Source organism: Pelodiscus sinensis, chromosome 8 (genome assembly GCF_049634645.1).
Source record: "Pelodiscus sinensis isolate JC-2024 chromosome 8, ASM4963464v1, whole genome shotgun sequence".
Lineage (NCBI taxonomy): Eukaryota > Metazoa > Chordata > Testudines > Trionychidae > Pelodiscus > Pelodiscus sinensis.
The window spans coordinates 39,380,364-39,405,361 of NC_134718.1; the positions used below are offsets into that span (position 1 = coordinate 39,380,364).

At 41.2% G+C, this 24,998-nt stretch overlaps 2 protein-coding genes across 9 annotated transcripts in view; one reads left to right on the forward strand and one right to left on the reverse strand.

Moving 5' to 3' along the window:
- Nucleotides 1-5,430, forward strand: part of STAMBPL1 (STAM binding protein like 1) — a 68,536-nt gene extending 63,106 nt beyond the window's left edge. For 6 of the 7 annotated variants that reach the window (XR_012905624.1, XM_075935095.1, XM_014572720.3 and 3 more), the window contains 2 exons: nt 2,556-2,655; nt 5,114-5,430. Coding sequence is in view for 6 of the 7 variants with exons in the window: in XM_075935095.1 (XP_075791210.1) it covers nt 2,556-2,655; nt 5,114-5,170 (157 nt within the window). In the remaining variant the exon portion in view is untranslated. Of the gene's footprint in view, nt 1-2,555 lie in introns of all 7 variants that reach the window. The other variant, XM_075935099.1, reaches the window with a different exon arrangement.
- Nucleotides 5,431-6,729: 1,299 nt separating this feature from the next.
- ACTA2 (actin alpha 2, smooth muscle) overlaps nt 6,730-24,998 on the reverse strand; it is a 47,479-nt gene continuing 29,210 nt past the window's right edge. Inside the window, exons 1-9 of one of the 2 annotated variants that reach the window (XM_006121447.4) lie at nt 22,558-22,715; nt 19,493-19,663; nt 16,603-16,731; nt 12,862-12,972; nt 11,519-11,603; nt 11,256-11,417; nt 10,810-11,001; nt 8,978-9,159; nt 6,730-7,028 (exon numbers count right to left, since the gene is read on the reverse strand). In XM_006121447.4, coding sequence (XP_006121509.1) covers nt 6,885-7,028; nt 8,978-9,159; nt 10,810-11,001; nt 11,256-11,417; nt 11,519-11,603; nt 12,862-12,972; nt 16,603-16,731; nt 19,493-19,621 — 1,134 coding nt within the window. In that variant the 5' untranslated portion in view covers nt 19,622-19,663; nt 22,558-22,715 and the 3' untranslated portion in view covers nt 6,730-6,884. Of the gene's footprint in view, nt 7,029-8,977; nt 9,160-10,809; nt 11,002-11,255; nt 11,418-11,518; nt 11,604-12,861; nt 12,973-16,602; nt 16,732-19,492; nt 19,664-22,557; nt 22,716-24,998 lie in introns of those variants that run through there. The other variant, XM_075935103.1, reaches the window with a different exon arrangement.

Below are 24,998 nucleotides of genomic sequence, written 5' to 3' on the forward strand. Positions count from 1 at the left end.
GATCGAGCAGCTTGAGAACTGGGGTGGATGTAGGAGGCATGACACATGCCTACCATCAGTCTTTTTTATGACACTCCTGGTTGGAGCCTCATCCTCCTGCACCCCTGCCTCTGGCCCAGCCCAGAGCTTCATCCTGCACCCCAAATCCCTCATTTCCATTCCCACACCAGAACCTTTACCCCCCAGCTGGAGCTCTCACACACACCCTGCACCAGCCCTGATTCCCCTCCTGCCCTCCAAACCCCTCATGTCCCAGCCTGGAGCCCCTTCTTACATTTCAAATCCTTCATTCCTGGCCCCACTTCAGAGCTCCACCTCCAGCTGGTGCCCTCACTGCCTCTAGCATCGCAACACACTGCCTCAGCCCAGAGTCCCATCCAATGCCCTGAACTGCTCAATTCTGGCCCCACCTCCCTGAGCCAGCCTGGTGAAAATGGGTGAGTGAGTGTAGGGAGAGCAGGCAAAAGAGGGAGGGGGAATGGAAGTGAGTGGAAGTGGGGCCTCAGAGAAAGGTGGGGCAAAGGTGTTTGCTTTTTTGTGCATAGAAAGTTGGCAACCTTATCATAGAATAGAATCCTAGAACTGGAAGGGCCCTTGAGAGGTCATCGAGTCCAGTCCCCTGCCCTCACGGGAGGACCGAGCACTGTTCTAAGTCATTCCTGACAGTTATCTGTTTAACCTGCTCTTACGTATGTCCAATGGTGGAGATTCCACAAGCTCCCTAGGCAATTTATTCCAGTGTTTAACCAGCCTAACAGTCAGGAAGTTTTTTCTGGTGTCTAACCTAACCCTCCCTTGCTACAGTTTAAGCCCATTGTTTCTTGTCCTATCCTCAGAGGCCCAGGAGAACAATTTTTCTCCTCCTCCTTATAACACCCTTTTAGATACTTGAAAACTGCTCTCATGTCTCCTCTCAGTACTTCTCTTTTATAAACTAAACAAGCCCAGTTCTTTCAGTCTTCTTTCATAGCTCATGTTTTCTAGGCCTTTCATAATTTTTGTTGCCCTTCTCTGGACCTTCTCCAGTTTCTCCACATCTTTTTTGAAATGTGGTACCCAGAACTAGACATAATACTTCAGTTGAGGCCTAATTAGCATAGAGTAGAGCAGAAGAATAACTTCTCGTATCTTGCTCACAACACTCCTGTTAATGCATCCCAGAATCATGTTTGCTTTTTTGCAACAGTGTCACACTTTAACCAGCAGAAATGTAGATTTCTTCAGGGTTAGTGTCAGCAGTGGTTTTGTGAATTTGAATGGCACCTAAATGTTGAATTTAGGTGTCTAACTGCCTCTACAGATGCCTATGTCCCCCTTGTGAATCTAGTCTTTAGGAAAAGCTGAGTGGGGTATCGTCTTCATGCTTTTAAAAACGGACATGTGGAGCAGGTCAATAGATTGCATGTAATTACAGCCTATAAACTTCTATAATACCTTCTGCTGCTATGCTTATAACATCTATTGCACCTCTTACTCATGTCTGTAACATCAATTAATCCATTAACTCTTCATAAACAATCTATAATTAGAAGCATAAAGTGTGACAGTGATTAAAAAAAACACCTGCATGCAATCGCTAGCAATGCAGTTTTACTGAGAAACTGCGAGTTCTCTTAACTCATCATGGCTTAAAGAATACAGCCAGCATACAGAGCTCTTTGGTACCACAGGGCGGATAGTAGCCTGTCTCCATATTCCCTAATATGTGCAAAGCTACATGTAGTTCTCCAGAACCTCTGTGCAAAACTGCCATGTACAGGATGCATTGCTGGCTATGATTGTTCCTGTGATCCAGAACTGGCAGTAACACCCTGGAACATGGTTGGGCCATGATCTGGATAGTGGCGAAGCAACAAGAATCTGTTTCTCCCCCTTTTCTTGCTCTTTCAGTAAATTTAGCAGGGTCACACACCATATTAATCCATATTGGCAGGGAATAGGAAATTGGTCTTTCATTATTCCTTTCAAAGGTCTAAGGTCTGGATTCACAAAAGTATACAAAAGTAACTGTCTTCAGCAAATGGTTGTACATCATATGATGGGTCCAAGGTCTTCTGTAACAACCTTGCTAACTCCATACCCACAGGAGCACCCTTCATCACCGGAGTAGTACTACTGACTTCAGTAGGACTACTCCTGTGAATAGGGACTAATCAGTGAGTAAGAGTTTATATAGGTCCATCCCCTCCACTTCTATTTCTGATTATCTATTTTTTATTCAGTGTTTGGAACATTAATCATAGTGACTTTAATTGTAGTCAGATGGTTCTTTGGTCTTCTGTAGAATTTCTTTTTACTAATAATAAAGACTCAATGCAGAGTATACATCAGCTGTAGCTGGCAAGACATTTTTTATTTTATAGACTCATAACTTTTAATGCCAGACAGGTGCATTTTTATCATTTTTCTGATTTCCTGTACATCAGAGACAATTACATTTTACCCCCTTAATCTGTATTGAATGCAGTAATTTGTGTTTGACTGATTAATGCTTGTTTGAACCAAGTTCTTTTAATACTACAACACTCCTTGAGTTTTGTTCTTTTGCTTTCCAGCACTGGGATCTTCAGACTTACTAATGCTGGCATGCTTGAAGTTTCTGCTTGTAAAAAGAAGGGGTTTCACCCACATACTAAGGAGCCTCGACTATTTAATGTAGGTATATTACTTTAAAAATATTTTAACATGTTCCAAAAGAATAGCCAGAGATAAGATCATTGTAACTCTCTCATCTGACCTGCTGCAATACAGGCCATAGCATTCCCAGAATTAATTCCTGTTTGAACCAGAGCATATCTCCTAGAAAACCATCAGTTCCTCCACATTTTCACCCATGTTTGTATTGTAAACAGCATTAGTTTGAGTTTCTTTATACACTTGAATCTCCATGCTCCGGATGTGCCTAATCTGGGAACACCCATGGTATGTATCCTGGCAGACAGAGGTGGAAGTGGCTCTGCACACTACTGCTCCCCCTCTCCTCTGGCTGGGGCAATGGCAGTGCAGCAATGTGCTTCCCCTGAGATTTTTCCCCACTGCTCCCATAGCAGTGGGGAGGGGGGGGGAGGGGAGAGGAGAGTGCAGACCCACATGTGCCCCCAGGAGTGGAGTGCAGTTACGTGCCCTACTCCCATCACCCTCATGCCTAGACCCACAGCACCCTTTCTGGCATAGCAAATTCTTTAATCCAGTATACACTGTTTCCCAGGGTTGCTGGATTAAAGAGGTTCAAGTGTATTTTTCCTTTAATACCTTTGGGCCATGTTTAGTTCAGAGTCCTATCCCCCACTAACAGGTGCATTCCTGATACCTCCTTCTAAGAGCCATTCATGCCTGATAGGCAAGTAACTGATGAGAATTCATGAGGTTAATTGACTGTTCAATTAACTGATATATAACATCCCTACTCCTTGTTAAATGAGGATTACTATGAGTCAGAGTAAGAAGTCCTCTGCTTGAAATAAAGGCTTGTAGTGTAGGTGTGCACTGTGTTATTTCAGAATAATCTCAGTCATTCTGAAATAACACTGCTGTGTAGACATACCCTAAGTGATTATAAAAAAGAGTAGCACACTCACTTTTAAATTAGAGTACACATTTACCATCTTGGTGCTGTTAATGGAAGGATTATACACCCATTCTTCTCCTCCAAGGACTGACCACCCTTGGATGAACTCTTTCAACTTGAAACGTGAATATAACTGCAGTGTATGGTTTCATCGTAATTTCTGTTTACTTTAACCACTACTCTATTTTAAATAAAGTTTTTGATTCTGAGACTCGTGGTTCCCTACTAAAACTAATTTATCTATAACTGCACCAGAGAGCCAAACCTAAAGAATTTAATTTGGTTATAGATATTATTTCCATGTAAAATGTAAAACAAAGGTTCTCACTACTAGACAGGCAGTAACCAGTAAATGTTACGAACAGCTCTCTGCCAAATTTGAGAAATAAAATATCCGCCAGAAAAGCAGCTTTCCCACATTAGGATTTCCAGTTGCTCCTTGAGCATGGAAAGTATACTCCTCTTGCCTTCCTTAACAGCTGGACAGTAGTCCCATGCCACCAGGGCCAGAGAATTCCCACAGAAGTTTTTCATTACCACTTAACAGATTTTTTTTTCTAACAAAGAATCACAACTGACTTTCCTAGTTGTGATGGCCAATAAATCTGCAGAGCTAACAGCTAGTCACCATGAAGGATAATTTTCTCTATGGAACCCTGTGTTGAACAGATCCATCTTTGCTTCCCCATCGGAGTAACAAATGGCAGCTAATCTTACATTAGCTGAAAAAATGTGACCCATCTTAAACTAGCTCAGTATTGCTGACTAGTGGCATTACAGGGGTGGGAGTATAGTTAAAGCTCTCTGTCTATCCCAGATGGGGAATAGTGGGCACCCATCATCCACTTTTTCCTGCTTTTCCAGCCAAAATATAAGCAGCCTATTCAGATACAGTAAAACCTGTGCCAAAATTTAACTCTTCAGCACTATTCTGTAAAGTCACTTTAATACATAACATATTAAAGCTTGTGCTTATCTAAACCTTACATGGTTTGGGGCTTCCTCTTATCTCATTAGTTTGGTAATAAACAAAAAGTGACTGCCAGCTTATGGGTGCTTGTGGCCTACATGAAATCATTTGTGGGTTTTAGGTCTGTGGATACAACAAGCCTCGACCTCATAAAACAACACTGAGAGCATCAGTTTTCACTGTTAGTAGCAGGCTGAGCAAAAACATGAAGATGTGAATATAGCTGGCGTCAGAACTAGCCTTTTTGCTATGCTAGAAGTGGTCTCAGCAGATCGGGGTGAGGAACACTGGCAGAGCCATATGAGAGAACTTGCAGTGCTCCTGGCAATGGCTTACTATTTTATTGCCGGTATCCAGGGCTGTTACTCAGCACCTTGGAAAGTATTGGGAACAATGAAGTGATTGGGGTTTTTTAGCTGTCACGTAGAAGAAAACAGAAAGAACATACAGGATATGGAACGGCTCTTTCATTATTTGGTTTGGAGCTGATCCTCATGGAATTTTGCCTAATATTCAAATGATATATTACCTTAATTGGCTGCTGTCAGGAACTAATTATTTGCTTTCTTTTACAGACCTGTAAACATGTAGTTGGGAAAGAAACAAAAATAATTGTGCTGGATCTGAGGTGATGTGGATGGAAGCTAAGTGGCCCTCCAAATAGGGGCCCCAAGTAGCAAAATTGCTGCCAGATTTTCCTATGGTGTTTTTCAGCAATTACTGATGTTTTATATTTATACGTTTTAGACTTAATGGTTTGATATTTATTGCTCTTGCCATTTTGAAGTTATTTTGTTCTGTCAAGACAGAGTTCACAGTATATTAAAGCAAAATCTGTAAATGTTTCTGACTAACATGATACAGTAAAGTGAGCAACAAACAACTGGTAAAACACGTGCAGTCAACTGCCTTGTCATTAGGTATTTTCTGTGCATCAGCTCTTTTTTCAACAGTTGTGGTCTGTACACCTGACCGACCACATGCAGCCTAACACATGCAGCTGAGGTATTCAACACCCATGCTCCTGGGGTGACTAGGTCAGACATCGGATCAACTTGGAGGAGGAATGTGCACTCAGAAGCCTCAGAACTCCTTTTACCTGTCTCCAGTAGCTGGCTAAGCACAGGCTTCTGCCCTGATGAGAGCCCCAAACTGACTTTTGGGACAACGAAGAGCAGGGGGAGAGAGGGGAGACCAGGGTTCCCATCCCCACCCAGCCATGGGTAGGTGCAGGTTCCACAACTCCATACAGACTCCCCACAGCTGCCCACATGGCTCTCCCCAAACGGGGAGTTGCGGGGATTCAGAGGCCAGTATAGAGCTCTGCAAATCCACAGTTATCTGTGGACAGCTGCATATCTACGGATACACTTGTGTATCCATGCAGAGCTCTAATGATTGTTCCCAACTTTGGTGTAAGGTAGTTACAGTTGCTCTCTTGCAATTGCTGAGAAATGTATTCACCAATAGTTTGACAAACTCAGTATATATTTGCCTGAGACGAGGTGGGAAAGATACTGTCTTTTATTGGGCCAACTTCTGTTGGTGTAAGAGTGAGAGAAAGAGAGAGAGTATAGCTTTTGAGTTTACAAAGGAACTGACCTGCATCTGAGCTCTGTGTAACTGTGAAAGGCTCGCTTCCTCCCCAATTGAAGGTGGTCTAATAAAAGACTTTACCTCACCCACCTTGTCTTACTAATATTGTGGAACTGACAAAACTATAACACAACTGTGCATCCACTTTCCTGATATCTTCAGTGACTCAGGCATGAGCTTCCATAGATATAGTAAGAATAAAATTGTTAAATAATTGCTTATTTTCAGGCAGAACAGCTCCCCTTGTGCAAAAATGGCAGTTCATTAAGTATGAAAATGAGGCATGGTGCTATTCATTGCTGCGACTCATTTGCATATGTTCTTGCGCAGGAGAGCACAATGTAGATGTTGCCTAAGGTTATGTCTATATGACCAGGTGGTTATGAAATAACTCCCGAAATAACTATTTTGAAATAAGCTTATTCCTCTTCACAAGCAGGAGTGATTATTTTGAAATAACAAGCCCATTATTTCAAAACAGCAGGCTTGGTAGTGTGGACACTTGCCTTGTTATTTCGAAATAAGGGGAGACATTTTGAAATACCTCCTCAGTGTAGACATGCCCTAAAAGAGTGCACACATTTGTAAAATAAAAGAGGTTATAAGGAGCATATTTACTATTTATTCAAAAAATACATAGTATCCAATTAGCGCCATTAGTATGAAAGATTTTGGAATGAAATTATAAGAAATTATATTTCTTCCTGAATACATTCACAGTACTGTGCGAAAAATATGTAGATAAGCGGATTAAAAGCATTTGCGGTGAACAATGGATGGGCCGGCCTCATCATACTCCTGTTTGCTGATCCACATCTGCTGGAAGGTAGACAGGGAGGCAAGTATAGAGCCACCGATCCAAACAGAGTATTTACGCTCCGGAGGGGCAATGATCTGTTAAGGAAAAACACCACCTTGTGTTATGGGATAAGCATATTTGCTAGCAAAACTAATAAAGCCAGGATACTTAGTGTTAATAAAACCCCTCTGGAAAATCAGCACTTTGCTGGCATTGCTCATCTTTTATTGGGGGTAAGATCCAATATTTCATAGTGTATAGGCAGAGCCTAGCTGACACTGAAAGTGAGCACGCACACACAGTAAAAGCAGTATAAGTGGCTGCAAGTGAAGAAGGGGAAGCCCCTACAACTCTTGAAATATTTAAACTGGCTAATGGATTGGAAAATACATTAAGGAATAATCCTGCATGTGCAGAGAGATGGACAGTGGTTCTCTCTGTGGAGCCCTTGCCTGTTGATATGGAAAATACAATATCCCCAGGGCCAAGGAAGGGAGGGATTGTGGTGACAGGAGAGGATCTTTTTAGAAAGTGATCAGTGGAAAGAAAAGATTAGAAATGCTTGGAGCTCTGAGGGCAGTGTCACCAGAACGGGGGGAGGAGTGCCAGGAGGCCACAGCCCATTTCCTTTCTTAAAGGGAGGTGACATGGGGGTGGAGAGGAGTGTGTGAGGGCGGGGCCTATGGGGAAAGGGAGGGGTGGAGCCACAGTTTGGGCTTCGGTGGCCCCTTCCTCATTTCTAGACTGCTTCCGGCACTCCTGAAAGCCTGATCAAAGTCCAGGGAAAGCAATGCCAAGTCTGTGAGTCTTTAGACTCCTGGTATCAATGGGAAACACATTAACTTTGGAAAACATTTTCAAAAGTTCTTAAGAGTAGGAATCACAAGGAGGACTTAGGTGCCCTGTTGCCATGGGAATGCACAATCCTGGCTAAGGCACCCAGGTGCCCTGATTACTGCAGGGGGCAAACCGGTCACCTAACAGAGTCATGGAATCCAGGAAGTGGAGGAGGAACTGCCTAAGCTAGCCACCAAAAATGGCAAGGAACGGGGGTGTGTCTAAGCCCTGCCCCTCAGAAAGGCTGGAACCCTCGCTTGGAGTCAAGTGCCTGAGCCAGGCCAGCCCCCTCAAGAAAAATGAGGATAAAGAGCCGGTGCTTTTGCCCTTCCCTCCCCAAAGCTCTTTGGTCAGAGCACTGAGCTAGGGTGTGGGAGGCTTGGCTTTAAATGCTCACACTGTGAAGCAGAGGCCTACACCCAAGTGCGCTCTATTGATGCTATAGTGTAATCTGGGTTGGTCTCAGTCCCTCCTGTGGAAGCTGCCCCATTTTGTATAAAGCTCCTAAATGTCCACTGGACGAAAGGACAAGACTGACTAAATCGTTTGGCGTTTAGGGCACTAGCACATGGGAGACCCCAATTCCAGTCCCTTCTCTTCTTGGAATACAATCCTTAAATAACCATTGAAACCTCTTCAACAGGACAGAGAGGGTGAGAGCTATCCCAGTGGTTAGGGTGCTCACCTGAGAGGTGGAAGACGTGGCTTCCAGTCCCTACTCTACACCAGCAGGAGGATTTGAACCTAGATCTCCCATGTCCTAGTGTTTTAAGCAGTAAGCTATTGGGGTTTAAGAACAGCTCTGCATACTCAAGCTGTGCTTTACACAGAGCTCAATCTAATATGTGACTGTCATTGGCCAGGCACAGTGGGGGAATAAGTTACTACAAAGAAAGGAGTGCAATAATTTACTTCATGCCGGAAATAATTGGGATTCAGTCACAATTTAATCTCTGCTCTCTTGTGGCAATGCACCTACCTGCCACCCCTTACTTGGGGAAGATTGTACAGTTAGTGTAGCCCAGAGTAAGGTACATCTCATTATGCATCAGGGTGGCAAAACTGGCCTGTTGCTTGCATGCAGGATACATATTGGTGATTATTTAAGAAAACATGTATATGAAAGAACTGAAGCTTCCCCCCCCCCACACACACACCCTATACACACATTTTTGTAAAAATTTGTCTATAAATAATTGTGCTATACCTTGATTTTCATAGTGCTGGGAGCCAGAGCAGTGATTTCCTTCTGCATCCGGTCAGCAATACCTGGGTACATTGTAGTACCACCAGACAGGACGTTGTTTGCATACAGGTCCTTTCTGATGTCGATATCACACTTCATGATACTGTTATAAGTCGTTTCATGAATGCCAGCAGACTCCATGCCTGTGGAAAAAAATGGTTCAGAATAAGCAATAAGTAGTAGTAGTCTTTAAAGCATTAAGTAAAATTAATAGAAGCCACTGCTTAGAAGGCACCAGTCTCCAAGGCTTGTGCAGAGTCATTCTGCAGCCAGCTAAGCTACTTAGAATGGTGAGATTCTCTGTTGCCCCAGACAAGGCCAACCTCCTTAAGGTACATTTTTGTAAACGTGTGACTTGTTTGCATCTATCACTCCTGACGTATCAGGTTGCCAGTCCTGACATTACCTAAATACTGCCCATTACTTCGTACATGGTGGTTTGATCAAAACATTTTTATCCATCATGATGTCATTTTAGACCCTGTCCTAAGCCTGCATTGGTATGTCCCTGTTATCTCTGGGGAGTATGTTGGTGCCAAGATGTTTCTTAAGAGCTCTTGTGCAAAAAGGCATTATTCTTCATAGAAAGAGGAATACCTATACTGCAAAAACTCCTCTGTTCTGTCAATTCACTGTAAATTTTCTTGCGCAAAAATGCACTTGAGATGTAGACACTCTGCGAGTTTTTGCACAAAAACAAAACATAGCCTGAGTGATGTAGTTTTGGACCAGGCCATGGGTTAGAAGTTATTTGGGGCACAGACTGCTTCTGTGATTGTTTAAAACAAGAACAAGAGGAGTAAAGTCCACATTGGAATTTTCCATTCAATTTCAAACAGACTGTAATAATTCCTTACAGATTTACTGAAATCATTTGTTTGGAAAAACTGCTCAGAGTTATTGTCCTAGGAACATTAGGTAAGTAACTGTTATTTCTGGTTGAGACTCCTGCCCTCTCCTGGGACCTACAGTTCATTCTATTTAGTTTCTTAGCAGTTTATAGCAGGAATGATCTAAACGGTGCTAGCTCCTGCTGTGAAGACAGGGAACTGGACTTGATGACCTCTCAAGATCCCTTCCAGTTCTACTATTCCATTATTCTATGATCCTATACTCAGACTGTTCACTAGCAGAGGGCATCTGGAGAGAGACCAGAAGGGGTCAGAAATACAGTTATTTACAGCTTCCATTTAATGGTCCAAGGATAGAGAAGGAAAACCCAAGTGAAATTTGAATATCCATTGGTAGCTATGGTTTTATAGGAAGTGCACAGAGTCCCAGGGAATCAATGATCAGTGAACAATGATCCTGACAAAGCAGAAATAAAACCTTCAGGCCAAGTTCTGATTGGCTGTGGTGGGCAGGACCCCAATGATAGTGATCTACTTAAGCCAGATCTGAATTAGACCCTTGGATATTTTTTGAAGCATTGGTTTTGGATCCTCAACACGTATTAGCTTTCATATTATCTACTAATGGGGGGGTGACTTGTTGGTCTCAGGCTATTAAACCTTAGCAGCTGATTGTGCACTATACGAAAGAGGACACTAGTTTTTGTTTTGAAAGTGTCTGTCACTTAGCTGGTGACCTGTGACCACATTAAACTCCATGACAGGAGTGGTATTTAGAGAACCACATTAACTGAAAATGGACATAAACATATGCATCTATTCTATAAGCACCTTATGTGCAGTCTATGTAAATGAGCGTGGAGCAAGCATAGATAGGATTTAAAAGCGCACAGGAATAAGCTACTAGCATCATTTACTGAGAGAAGAAATCAATTAACTTACCAATGAAGGAGGGTTGGAACAGCGTCTCAGGGCAGCGGAAACGCTCATTACCTATAGTGATCACCTGCCCATCAGGCAGCTCATAGCTCTTCTCAAGGGAGGAGGAAGAAGCAGCAGTGGCCATCTCATTTTCAAAATCCAAGGCCACATAACACAGCTTCTCCTTGATGTCACGGACAATTTCACGTTCAGCTGTTGGCAGGACTCAGACTTTAGAATGGGAGTTCAAGATTCAAGCATTTTAACAGATTATTCATCACTATACCCTACCAGCTCTTCCAAACAATTTGTAAAAATAAACCCTCTCTCAGTAAAGCTGGGTGGGTATTTTGTTTTCTGCTCAATTTCTTTACGCTTCTGCTGCAGCTCTAGAACAACCACTGCTCTTTCAGACTATCAGGAATTGTACATGTTAAACAAATGTGCTCATGTACTGTAGTCCTTACCAGTAGTCACAAAAGAATAGCCACGTTCAGTGAGGATTTTCATGAGGTAGTCAGTTAAGTCTCGACCAGCCAGATCCAGACGCATGATGGCATGGGGTAAGGCGTAGCCTTCATAGATTGGCACATTGTGGGTGACACCATCCCCAGAGTCAAGCACAATCCCTTTGAGAAGGCAGTACGTGTGTCAGTAAGCCTTAGATTTCTTTTTGAAAAACTGTTTAAATTTCACATATTCCCTTCCCATAGATCCCAGAGTCACATACCTGTGGTACGTCCAGAAGCATAGAGGGACAGAACAGCCTGAATAGCAACATACATGGCTGGTACATTGAAGGTCTCAAACATTATCTGAAATGTAACAATACCAAACTGCTGTTGCTAGAGGCATTTTTTAATTACAAAAAATAAGTAACTTGTTAGAGAGGAAGAAGGGGGATGAGTTGGTCCAAATTATTGACAAGCAGCAGTAGAGAGAAAAATCAAGGGGTATTTTGTCTAAATTTTATACATAGAGGATAGGGTTTCAACAATTCTGGAGTTGTTCGGTTGTGCATTTTTCTGGCTCTCACAAACATGTACACACCGCTTCCATTATAGTATTTTATTTTAATCAAATAACTGGAATCAGAATATTGAATGGAAAAAAAATGAATTACTCTATTTTTAAATAGCCTTTCACTTTTAAAAAAGGTTTTAAAAGCTGAAATGTGGCTACTTGTATTGATTGATTCATTAACTTATTTAAAAAGATTTAACTATGGAAACATGCAAATATGACAACTACAAAGACAAGTTGGGTGAAGTAATATCTTATATTGGACCACCTTCTGCTGGTGAAAGAGACAAGCTTTTGAAAGTATTTAAAAAGCTTGTCTCTTTCACCAACAGAAGTTATTCCAATAGAAGCCATTACTGCACCCATCTTGTTTCTCTAATATCCTGGGACCAACAGAGCTTCAACAATCCTACAAACAATAATTTGATAACTTGCCACTTTACCTACTCTTTTATATTCATGTGTATTAATAGCATAAGATGTACAATTGTTGTGAGTCTAACTGCAATGCTCATATACAAGTCATACAGACTCCACAGAGTTTGAAATTATTTCAGAGAAAGCATCTCAATGCCATTACAGTGTCAGAAAAGGGTCTGGTTCTTGGTCCTTTCATTATACCATAGCTTTTTAAAAATATGGTTAGGAAATCTAATTTAGCCAGGGCAAAGGACAAAATTTAGAGCTCTGGTGGCTATGTTATATTCAACCCTAGCTACAGTTTCTAAATTTGTGTCACCTGTGGGACAAAGCAACCCAAAAGTGAGTAGTTTTATTGGAGTTTTAGTACAGCTGATCAAAGTACAGTGACACCTTCACTCTGAATGGTTTTGCTTCTCTAGGATGTAACATTATTTCATTCATTAACTTACTGGAAAATTTTGAGGTGAGTGATCTCAATTCATGTGATTCTCTAAGTATGAAAATGTATCCTTTGTTGCTTGTCTCTCAGTTGATTCGGTTCCCCATCTGCCATGTGTTCTTCATGCAGGGGAAGCACTCTGGCCTTTCTAAACTGCCAATGGTGACCCTACTCTATTCTATGCTCACCTGGGTCATTTTCTCTCGGTTGGCTTTTGGATTCAATGGAGCCTCAGTAAGCAGGGTAGGGTGCTCTTCAGGGGCAACACGCAGCTCATTGTAGAAAGAATGGTGCCAGATCTGGAGACAATAAGAAAAGGCAAAGTGAAGCAACATCAGCCACCAACTGTCCATAAGCATCACAATTACTTCCAGCCATGTACCATACCCCATAGATGCAAGTGCTTCTTGCCCCAGAAATTGGCCAACAATATCTGACAGCAGTTATCTCTGATGGGCACAGCTGAATTCAGAGTGGAGAACTACATGATCAGCATCAGCAACCTACTTCTGGTTTTACCACTAATAATGTTTTGCTTATTATAAATCAGTTTTGGGACTCCTAAATTAATACAAAATAAATGCATTGAGCTTTAAAAAAACCAGATAAAGACCTTTAGTTTATTGTTGGAAAAAAATGTGCAGTAAAACAGCATCCACCCAAACAACCTGGATCACAGCTCTGTTTTGAATTCATTTTTTTTCTCATACTAGCTATCTTTCCATTTAGAGAAGCAAAGGAAACCTCTTACTCCAGAAGGAAAGGTCAATGAAAATATATGTACATGAGCAACTTAGAGACTGCCAAGTGACTCTTTGTTGGTGGAATAAATTATAATTAAAGTTCCACCTATGCAGGCAATTATCAGTTTTTGTGTTTACAAACTGATCTTTGCTACAATCACTTTGTGACTCTTTTTAGTGAGCAACATCAGTAAATAGGACACATATTAGGATCCAAGACCCGAATGAATCTGGTTCTTCAAACCTGGGGCAGACTCCTCACAAGTTCTACCAAAGATTGAAGTTAAAATAGCCTTGCAAATCAGTTTCCCAACATCCCTCAATGGCTGTGTCTAGACTGGCCGCTTGAATTTCCGCAAAAGCACTGACTTCCTACTGTAAAAAATCAGTGCTTTTTGCGGAAATACTATGCTGCTCCTGTTTGGGCAAAAGTCCCTTTTGCGCAAAAGTTTTGTGAAAAAGGGCCAGTATAGACAGCTGAGATTTGTTTTCCGCAAAAAAGCTCCGATCGCGAAAATGGCCATCGGGGCTTTTTTGCGCAAAAGCGCGTCTAGATTGGCCATGGACGCTTTTCCGCAAAAAGTGCTTACAGTCCATGCCAATCTAGACGCTCTGTTCCGAAAATGCTTTTAATGGAAAACTTTTCCGTTAAAAGCATTTCCGGAAAATCATGCCAGTCTAGATGTTGCCAATGTGAATTTGGAGCTGGCCTCTAGCTGTAATATCTTGATGACTCTGTAATAGCATTCAGTAAATTACGGGGCTACTGAAAATTGTATCCTAGGGTACTTCTACACTGCAACACTATTTTGAAATAACTAGCACTATTCCTAAATAACTTATTCTGCATCTACACAGCAGGCAATTATTTCAAAATAGTGACAAAATACTGTCAAGCTGGAGGACTTCTTACTCCAACTCCTGTAACCTTCATTGTACAAGGAATAAGGGAAGTTGGAGGAAGAGTGCTCTGATTCGAAATTAGACGCTCCCTATTTCAAAATACGCTATTTCAGTTGACACAATTGAGTTAAGCTCTGCTGTGGAGACATACCCCTACATGCAGACTATAGTTCATGGGTGGGTACTTCCCTTTCTTGTTTGTAGAATTTCTCTGGGGTCAATTGTTTCCTAAGAATCTGTGACTAGCCCCACAAGCAATTTGCTTTTATTCTAAATAAACTCAATTAACAGGATTTAAAAAAATACTTATCTATTACCTTTCCACTATTAACTTTCATTCTTACCAAATATAAAACCTTGGCCATGTCAGCTGCAGGGAGGGAGTTAACATTCTGATGAACAATAACATCTTGTACATTATTTATTTATATTTAATTTGTTATATAACACTAGGGCTGTGTCTACACTGGCCCCTTTTCCGAAAGGGGCATGCTAATTTTAAACTTCAGAATAGGGAAATCCGCGGGGGGATTTAAATATCCCCCGCGGGATTTAAATAAAGATGTCCGCCGCTTTTTTCCGGTTTGTAGAAAAGCCGGAAAAGAGCGTCTAGACTGGCCCGATCCTCCGGAATAAAGCCCTATTCCGGAGGATCTCTTATTCCTACTTCAAAGGAATAGGGCTTTATTCCGGAGGATCGGGCCAGTCTAGACGCTCTTTTCCGGCTTTTCTACAAGCCGGAAAAAAGCGGCGGACATCTTTATTTAAATCCCGCGGGGGATATTTAAATCCCCCACGGATTTCCCTATTCTGAAGTTTAAAATTAGCATGCCCCTTTCGGAAAAGAGGCCAGTGTAGACGCAGCCTAGCAGAAATACCTGGTGTTGTTTGGGTCTCTAAGTCAATTAAGGGATTTTGGGTGTGTTTTTTTTTTAATAAAAGGAAAATGTACATGTTTTATTTAAATACTTGTGTTTTTTTTAAAACACAGTGTTATTTTTATTAAATTATTTTTTTCAGATTTCTTTAAAAAAGAGATTGTTAAAAAATTTTAGGTTTTTTTAAGTAAATTTTTAAATGGACATTCATTCCATCAAGTGTATTTTTCTTATCCTTATACACCCTTATCGTTTGCTATGTTTTAACAAAAAAGGGCTATAGTCAATTTGGTTTCCAATAACATTTTCTTCTAGTTTTCAAACCTTAAGCATTGAGTTAGCTGTGCCAAAACAGAGCACTACTCCAAATTTCTCCATTTTATCTCCTTTCTCTAAGGTTTATTGAGGAGCGATCCTACTGCAGATTCATCCTATTTTTCTGGCTCATCTTGGTTTAGTCTCTTTCAACATTCACTCGAGTTATGTCAGTTTTGAGAACTATGCTTGATTTGGTGATCCTGTCTCTTCTTTGTTTGTTTATTATGAGAAGCAACCCCATTCTACACACAGCCCATTTTCCTGGCATTACCAAACCCTTATATTGCTTTCAGTTATGAAAAGAGGAAGCTGTATACCAAATGTGGTAGTCCTAGGTCTTACCATTTAGGAGAAGGAGTTCTTGCTCATACAGACAGTCAGACAAACTCTATATATAGAGTAGATTGTTTCCAAAGCATTGGTAATTACAGATCAGTTTGCACCTTGCACTATTTTGCTAAGGCATTGATCCTTCTGCCGTTAAAGCTCATAGGAAAACTTCGGTCTAGGCCTCAGCACGTTTGTGATGTAGTGTACTGCTTACACAATTCTATAAAACTACCTTAAATAGATGCATCATCAGCATCTTGTAGATAAATTTCAACAGTCTGTTGCAACAGACCTGGCTGTCAAAGCACTAAGTCTTGGATTTGAATTGTGGCTCTGCAACTGATTCATTAGGACCCCAGTCCTGCTAACCAAGTGCATAACTTTGCTCACATGTGTAGTCCCACTGACTTGAAAGTCATGTGTGAATTTAAATGCTTTGCAGGATCAGAACACGTGGCCTTATTCAAGTCAATCTCTCTGATACAGCTTCCCCATCTACAAAATGGGTATAATGTTAACATACCTTACATTAACTAGCCAGGTGTACACATCACATTGGAGAGTAAAATAATAAATAATAACACTGATACCACATATATGTTAATGATTACTAGACCAGCTCTAATGTTCAAAAAATAAAATACATTATTTCTGGATAGCATGATACTTCAACCTTCAAATTACTTTGTAATCTGTTGCTATTGTCCCCATGTAATTATGTCTGATGGTGATACATATAAACAAAATACTTAAATACCTTCTCCATGTCATCCCAGTTTGTGATGATGCCATGTTCTATGGGGTATTTCAAGGTCAGGATACCTCTCTTGCTTTGAGCTTCGTCCCCTACGTAGCTGTCTTTTTGACCCATACCCACCATCACGCCCTAATAAATTATATAAAGAATGTGACTATCAGTGAGAAGTGCTAATTAGTCAGAATACTAACTGTGAAATAAACAGGCCATTGTATACACTGCTAGAGAGTTTACACAACATTCATTTATTACTAATTTCCAGAGTATTATTTTCATCTTACTTTAATGCAAAATTGCATAATTAGTTCACATACAATAACATTCTTATTATACCTAAGTATGTAGAGTAAGCAACACAAGCCTGACATAAAAAAATCAATATAATGTAGAGCAATTAAAGATGGGTTTTTAAATAATAATTCACTCTATAAGTAGAAGTGGTAGAAGAAACTATCACTCAATCAAATACACAGTTGTAGAGGAAAAACTCTACATAGTGCCATTTAGTGATAAATAATGATGAGCAATACATTTTTCAGATTTGCCCAAGGGCTTATATCTGTATTTTCTGGAGTGGAAGATCAGCTATCACTAGCTATTTAAAATGTTGGCATTTTTTACAATGTAAATATAATTGGCTGCTTTCACAGTATTGTGTTCTTGTCCATGCCTGATAATTACACACTCCAACTTCTCTGCATCTCAGACTGATCCATCTTGGACACTGATTACTTTGACCTTGTGATTTATGATGTCAGTAGCTCCATGAGACAGTCTGAGCTAGGATGTGGATGATTCTAAATAGCTGTATTCAATTGCATGCAAACACTTATTTTCATTCTGACTAATCTGCCTTTGAGCAATGAATCTTAATCTGCTGCAGAAAATGGCATTTGAATTACTATTTTGGGATCTTAGTGACCAGATGTCTCAAAAAGGATTTGGGCGCTATTGTGCTAGGTGCTGTACAAATGGAGAAGAATATAGGGTCCTTTCACAAGGCGCTTACAATGAACATGCTATTAGCATGAGAGCAATGTAGCCTCGATTAAAAAAAGAAACAAGAACATGGAAAAAAGGAATTATCTATAAACTCACCCCAGAAGTGGGGGAGCCTCTGATGGCAAAGCAACCTCCTCTTGCTCATGCTGTGGAAGTTTCAAGCTCTTAGCTTTGGAGTGTCTCACCCATCCTCTCCATGATACAGGGCACTTAAACCATTACAATGTACCAAATAAAACATGCATTGAATTGTTTATAATTAGCATAAAAATGTTCAAACTGGGGAGTAGCTGCCTAATCTGTCTCAGACACAGAACAGATTAAATGCAAATGTCCTGCTGATAGTTTCTTTCATAGTTACAAAGGGAGAGCAGGAAAAGCGTGAACACTTCCAGCAAGATGGTCAGATCATGGGCTGCTTTATTCTCCCGACCATGTTACTGAACTAGGACTTAATCCAAAGCCTCCTGAAATCAATGGGAGCCTTGTGATTGTCTTCACTGGGATGTGGATCAGTTCCATAGTCCTAAATTGTTCTAAAGCTAAATTACCCAGACATTGGAGGGTTCCCATTGCACAGGGATCCGTGACTGGAGCAGTCATGGAAGCTGATCCTTAAGCCCCCAACCCCAGCAGCTTGCCAGCAGAGTGTGACTTAGGTACCTCAGCCCCACAATATCTTCCTTATGCTTGTTCTAGCTCAGGGCTGGGCAAGATGTGTCCTGGGGGACAGATCTGGCCCACCTAACACTTTGATCTAGCTGCTTTCTATTTATAGCATACTGCCCTGCCATCCAATTTCCAGGCAGTGGCTCAGGCAGCAAGATCTTATATAAATGGCTCACAGCTCCTGATCACGGTGCTACCCTGGCAGGGGCCGAAGCTGTGCACCATTTGAATAGCCACAGCAACTCCAGGCAGCTGCCAGCCAAAGTGGTCGCAGAGGCACCGGTAGCCACAAGCCCTTTGCTGTTTTTACTCCGAAGACTCTGGTCCCAGACAACACTGGAGGGAAGGCTAGTCCCCAGTTCAGCCCCTTCTGCCCCAACCCCTCCCCCCCTTCTGAGGATTGGAGCCAGCTCATGACCATATACCAACATTTGTTAAGTGGTGCCCCTGTGAAAATTATTGCCCTCCCCTGTTCTAGCTTGTGCTGCTAAAGATGTCACTCGAACTGTGCAAACTCTGTAATAGTCAGATAATAAATGCTTGAGCACATATGAGTCAGCCTGTGATATATCGTTTTGTAAAATCTGGGAAATAAGTCCCTCTTCTCTTTCCCTCCACCTCCCTAAAGTTATGACATTCTAGCTGTCAAGTAAATAAAGCAGAGCCAGATTACTAGGAAAGCTGGGTGAAAAAATTAAGAAGTTTTAAAATGTCAATGAAAAAAATAGGCAATACTTTTGTATTGATTTTGTTTGATTTTTTTTTGGCCATGTTTTCAACCAACTTTTAGAGTGGTCAAGATGTGTATGAACATCTAATTTTTTAACCCCAGGAAAACAGAGAAGATGGTGGGCCCAGTGACAGGGTGATCGAATGCCAAGGAAAAAATAGCATAAGGAAGGGATATTGAAAAATTTGGGGAAAAGGATTTCTTCCACCACACAATAGATCAGTCCTAATTCAGGCATGTAGACTTGCACAGTCTGTGTTGTCTTATTTCATCTAGAAATATCATATAAATGAAGGGCTTGCAGCTACAACAGCTGGCTCTGTGGTCTCAACACATCTCAAACTAAGCTGAACTGTGGTTGTTGAGTATTTGCAGGAAAAAGCGAGGTGCTGGAAATGGAGTTGATATTTAAGGAGGTGACACACTACTATTTCTAATAAGTTCTGTTTAATCCCATGCTATGCTTAAATAATTGAACCGATTATTTACCTGGTGCCTGGGACGACCCACAATGGAAGGGAAAACTGCTCTTGGAGCATCATCTCCAGCAAAGCCAGCCTTACAAAGTCCTGATCCATTGTCACAAACCAGAGCAGTGCTGTCCTCTTCCTCGCACATCTTCTATGTCAACGTCCTCAGGCCTTTCAGACAAAAACAGCCCTACAAAGACAGCACACAGACAACTGAACAATTCATGCAGAGGCTGCTGCATGAACTGGACCTGCCCCAGTCACGATAAGCACGGCATCCAGTAGGAACAAGAGTATTATTAATGGACAGTATAAGGATTCAAATGAGAGTGCTAATCTTAAAGAGTGGGACCTAATATTCTACCTGTCTTGCAGGAAGGAGAGGTGATTATAACAAAAACCAAACCACCTGCAGGAATTCAATGTTATTCACATTGGAAGTCCCACTGAAGGTCAGGAAATCTGATCCAGGATGGTGTTTAAATGGCTTGAGGATGGCATAAGCATTTCTAGTTTCGTGTTTAAATTCAGTGTTCAAAAAGGGTGCTGGACAGAGAGCTCTAGGGGGGAAAAGTACAGTTATAGGAAGGGACAGTACAAGTTTCCTAGTGCTACCCATTGCCAGCCAAACCCCTGCCCTGGATGAACACTTCTAAGTGTGAGAGGGTATTTTGCCATGGTCTTCTTTGAGTTTGCCAATAATGCAATCAGATGGGAACCATTATAACAGTGGAATTTTTGCTGAGAATACTAATCTATTGGAAAGTGGGTCAAGATGGACAACCCCCTTCATATGCATATTTGTTTAAAAAGAAAAACTGTTAATGCCAGGGGTGGGGAACCTCAGACCAGTGGCCGGATGCGGCCCCCAGCTTGCTTGGAACTGGCCCCTGAGGCTTAACATTGGGGAGCCCGTGCTGGTGCTCCAGCCCCCTTGCTACCCACCCATAGGACTGAAGCACACAAAATCCACTAGCCTGGGCCCCCCTAGGCCCTGGTGTGCAAGGAGAATGTGGGGAGTGTCTTTCCCCTTCTCAGTCAAGGGTTTCTCACTTTGCTTCTCACTTATGTGCAGTTTCTGACTGATTTTTCTGTGAGTTACTAGCCCCGACCTAAAAAAGATTCCCCATCCCTGGTTTATGCTAATCAAATCCCTTTCCAGTATTATCATGCTCAGAAAAGAAGTCCTTCCGTTAAATTAAAGTTAGAAATCATTGACAGTATCTGCATTTGAAACAGCCACAAAACACAATGCACCGTCATTCCAAATGCGTCTAGATCACACTCTGCTATTATTCATGATTATTTTGCATGGTTCTCTGATGAATTAAATGCCACTGGAATTAGTTCCCTTTCTAAAATGATGCAGTAAAGAAAGTGACACATAACACGCTCTGAAGAAATATTTTGAATGAAATCCATGAAAGAAACAAGTATTGTGCAAAGCTGCAGAGGCACATTTGTCAGCAGTTCATATTGTTAGGGAGAATCCTCTGAATAGTATTGGACACACTATTTGGCTTGCAACAGCCTAGATGTGGAATTACATTTTTCTAAAATGTGTTGTGGGCTAAGTGAGACAGTGACAACAGTCACAGCTGACTGCACACACTCAGGAAGAAATCCAAAGCGTTAGAAATGCAGGCATGGGTGGGAGTCAGATTGAAGTTAAGCTTTGCGGTAGAAAAAGTGATTGTATGTTGGATGTTTTCAATAGCAGAGTAGACTAAAGAGTGAAAAATGGAAAAATGTCCCCAAAATGTCTCCTTCGATCTGTGCTGCCACTGTGCAGAAAAGGAATCCAGAAGACACTGCCCAGATCAGCTACTGTACACTGGATGATGCTGGCTGCCAACACAAAAAATGATACATAACTCAAAATGTTCTTTGTTTTATGCACTGGGGAAGAAAGGAGGAGTTTTACAGTTATACGCAATTATGCATTTCTTAGGGGAAAGAGCTATTTATATTTCAGCATTTACTTAATAGAGTACAACTTATCTACTATGCATGAATAACCCAGTTTGGAACAAACCATTTCCTAATTAGGAAATAGACTTTCAAAAGTCTGCTTTTGGAACAGAGTTCAAGGTCAGAGGTTTGCTCAAACCAGTGCAAATAGCACAGTGCCAAAAATCACTTGGGGGAAGGGAGAAGGAAATGCTACATTTCTGAGCTTAGAGGACTCTAAATGAAAACCATATTTAGTAATAAAGCACCAAAGATGAAGAAATCAAAACTGAATGATTTCAGACAGGATCCTCTGCAGCCATACACTGATTTACAGCTCAGGACTGCCATGGAGTGTGGCAGTAACATTCTACAGTAGCAAACAACACAACATTGTGGAATAAAATCATGCACTATACACCCTTCAGATGATTAAACCATGGATTTAGTTGCTTGCCACTTTGTTGTGGCATGCTTTCTATTCAGAGAAAGAGAATTGATCTCAGAACCTTGCCCCCAAAAGACCGATACAAATTTCCATTCCTTATATAGAATACTTGGCATTTACACCACGGGTAGTTTTTTGTGTAAATAGATATCTTCATTATTATTATATCACAACCATTCACATATTCAACTCATTTCAAAGCATGTTCCCAATAACCTTTGCTAAACAAGCAGCAAGTGTACAGCACTAAGACATCCATGATAAGCCATTAACTGAATCCAACGCTATAGCTAGACCCATTAATCCTCTAGCCAGACCCACTGGGACAATTTAAACTATTGAATCCAAAGCAGATACACCAAGGTGGATTTTCCCAGTATGTTTAAACAGAAACAGTCAATATTCCAATCAGGAAATATTTTAAATACCCTCTTTTAATATACTTTACTACTGATATGACACATTAAATGACTTGGTAGAACTAAACTTTTTCCAACACTGTAAAATATCTTGACTATACAGGCAATAAAATATAAAATGACTGGAACGCTTATCAGTGCTATTTTAATATGAAATATAGGACAAGTTACAGAAGAATACTACATCCTCCTGAACAGTTTCTGCTTTTTCTTTGTTAATAAAAGTTCTCCTGAAATCTATCATACTGCTGGTTTACTGGCACTTACCCTGACTGTGCTTGGCTGGGAATAGTTGCTCTGGTACCCGTATACTGTGAATCTGAAAGCTGTTAGGTTATATAGCCCCTTGGCCTGTTCTCCTCCCACTAGCTTCCCAAACAAGGAGCAGAGACAGACTTCAACTCCATCTCTCATTCTAGCAGAACCATATAGGGATCTCAGCACAAAAACCTCTGATCTGGGTGGTCATGGGCCCTGGGTCTTTCCACTGCATTCCACTGCACTGCTCCTGAAACGAGGAGAATACAGCTGTATAAGATAAACATATTACAACTTCAGGAATACTCCTAAAATGCACTGGGAGTTACTGCACCACTGAAAGCACCTCATCTGCAACATAGGAAGTAACATAAAAAGCTATGCAGTAGAGACTTCTGCCTTCATGTTCAGATTAGCTAAAGATTATTTGGCAAAAGCAATAACAATGATTGTGGTAAGCACACAAGTTGCTGTACTTTGCCACAAATGGTGTTGAAAGAGGCATGTAAATCAGTGACTCCTGTGATCATGCTAATAGGAATAAGAGTTCTAAAGGACATTTTCATTTGGCTCTCTGGGGCAAGTAGTTATATAGGGCACAATAGAAATGTTTTAATTCTGTACTGGTTGTAAAGATACATGGAAAGCAGACAGTTACAAACCCTTGGGGACAGGCACTGATGAGCTGGAATTCTTTTTCTTCCCACAAATGAGTTTTAAATCACTGACAATATCAGGCCCAATTCTTCCCTAGGGTAATTTACTGGACAAAGTTGGTCCACTACATTTATATCTACACACAACTAACTTCACTGTTGTGATCAGAATGAGGTTTTCTACATACATATAGAAAAATTATTCTCAGGGAATGACAGGATTTTACAGCTGTAGTCAGCTGCTAAAAAGGCAGTCTGTAGAAGAGAAGCTCTTTCTTGGGATAACTGTTTTGCCATTAGGCTTGTAGTAAAAAACAGATACCAAGAAGAACATTCTCTAAAATTTGCATTGCTGAACCATTATGAAAATCAAAGTACCCCAAGCATTCCAGATGAGATCTCTACTTTATGAATTTTTTTCTTAACTGGATGTGTGTGTCTGTGTGCACAAACTCACAAAGTCATCACTCTCTAATGCTGTAGCCCTAATGCAAGAAACATTCCCATATGACTTGAATGGGAGTTTTCTCAGTGTAAAGATTTAAGGATTAGTAGGCATCCTTCAGACTTGAGAGACCATGGCCAGCGAGGTAAAAAAATTATTCTGTTGTTTTTTTTGGTGGCTGTGGCTGAAGAGACCCTCCTGAGGTTAGGTCTACACTACAGCTTTTTTTTGGAAGAAAGGTTGCCAGGTGTCCAGTATTAAACTGTACAGTCCAGTATTTGAGCTTTCTGTTCAGGAAACAAACCAAGAAAACATAAAAGAGAAAATATAAATGTCCGGTATTTTCTAAATAAGATGTAATGGAGATTGTGATGTAATGTCATGTGTGTGCGGTATTTTTGTTGAAACCATCTGGCAACCCTATTCGAAAGAGGCTTTTCTGAAGTTTGGCCTGTCTACACTGGCCCAAATTTCAGAAAATCCTCCTCTTTCAGAAGATCCCTTCTTCCTCGTGGAATAAGGAAGACAGGACTTCTGAAAGAGCGTGTTTGCACTCCCTTCCCCCCTCCCCCCCAAAAAACAGAAGAGCAAACACATTCCCTGGATGGGGTGGAGTTTTTCTGGGATACTGGAGGTTTGCTGGAAAACCCCCGCAGTGTAGACCATACTGAAAGAGACAATCTTTGCTGCATCTATCACATTCAAAGTTGATGTTTCAGCTCTGCCTTCTACAACCTCTTTTCTTCTCATCTAAGGTGGACTGCTTCCTCTCGTAACTCCAGAGACCTTTGTTAAGCTCATTTCCAATGACTGCGGCCTTGAGTGTGATCTTCCCAGTTGTCCACATCCATATCCATTTCTTTGAGGTCTCCCTTGCACACATCCTAAATACACAATGTTGGGCATCCTTTGCGTCTTTTTCCAAATGCCAGTTTGCCATAGAGTAAGTCCTTTGGGATGCACGATGGTTCAATTGGCTCACATGTGAGCGGAGGCATCTCTGTTTGAGGAGTGTTTAAATGCCGGATACACAGGCCTGCTTGAGCACCTCAGTGTTGGTGACTCTGTCCTTCCAGGGAATTCCAAAGATCGACAAGGCCACACGTATGAAAGCTGCTGAGACTGTTTTCCTGATGAGAATATAAAGGTCCATGTCTCACTCCCATATAAAGTGTGCTGATAATACATGCGTGATACACATAGGTCGTTGGGTGTTCTGTCAGTTTGCTGTTTTGCCATTCCCTTTTGCTCAATCTAGATGTAAGGATTAGGCATTAGATAGAATTAATTAGGGATAGACCAGAGGACTCAAAGGTATACCACAAAGCTATCTGGGCATGTGCTATAAT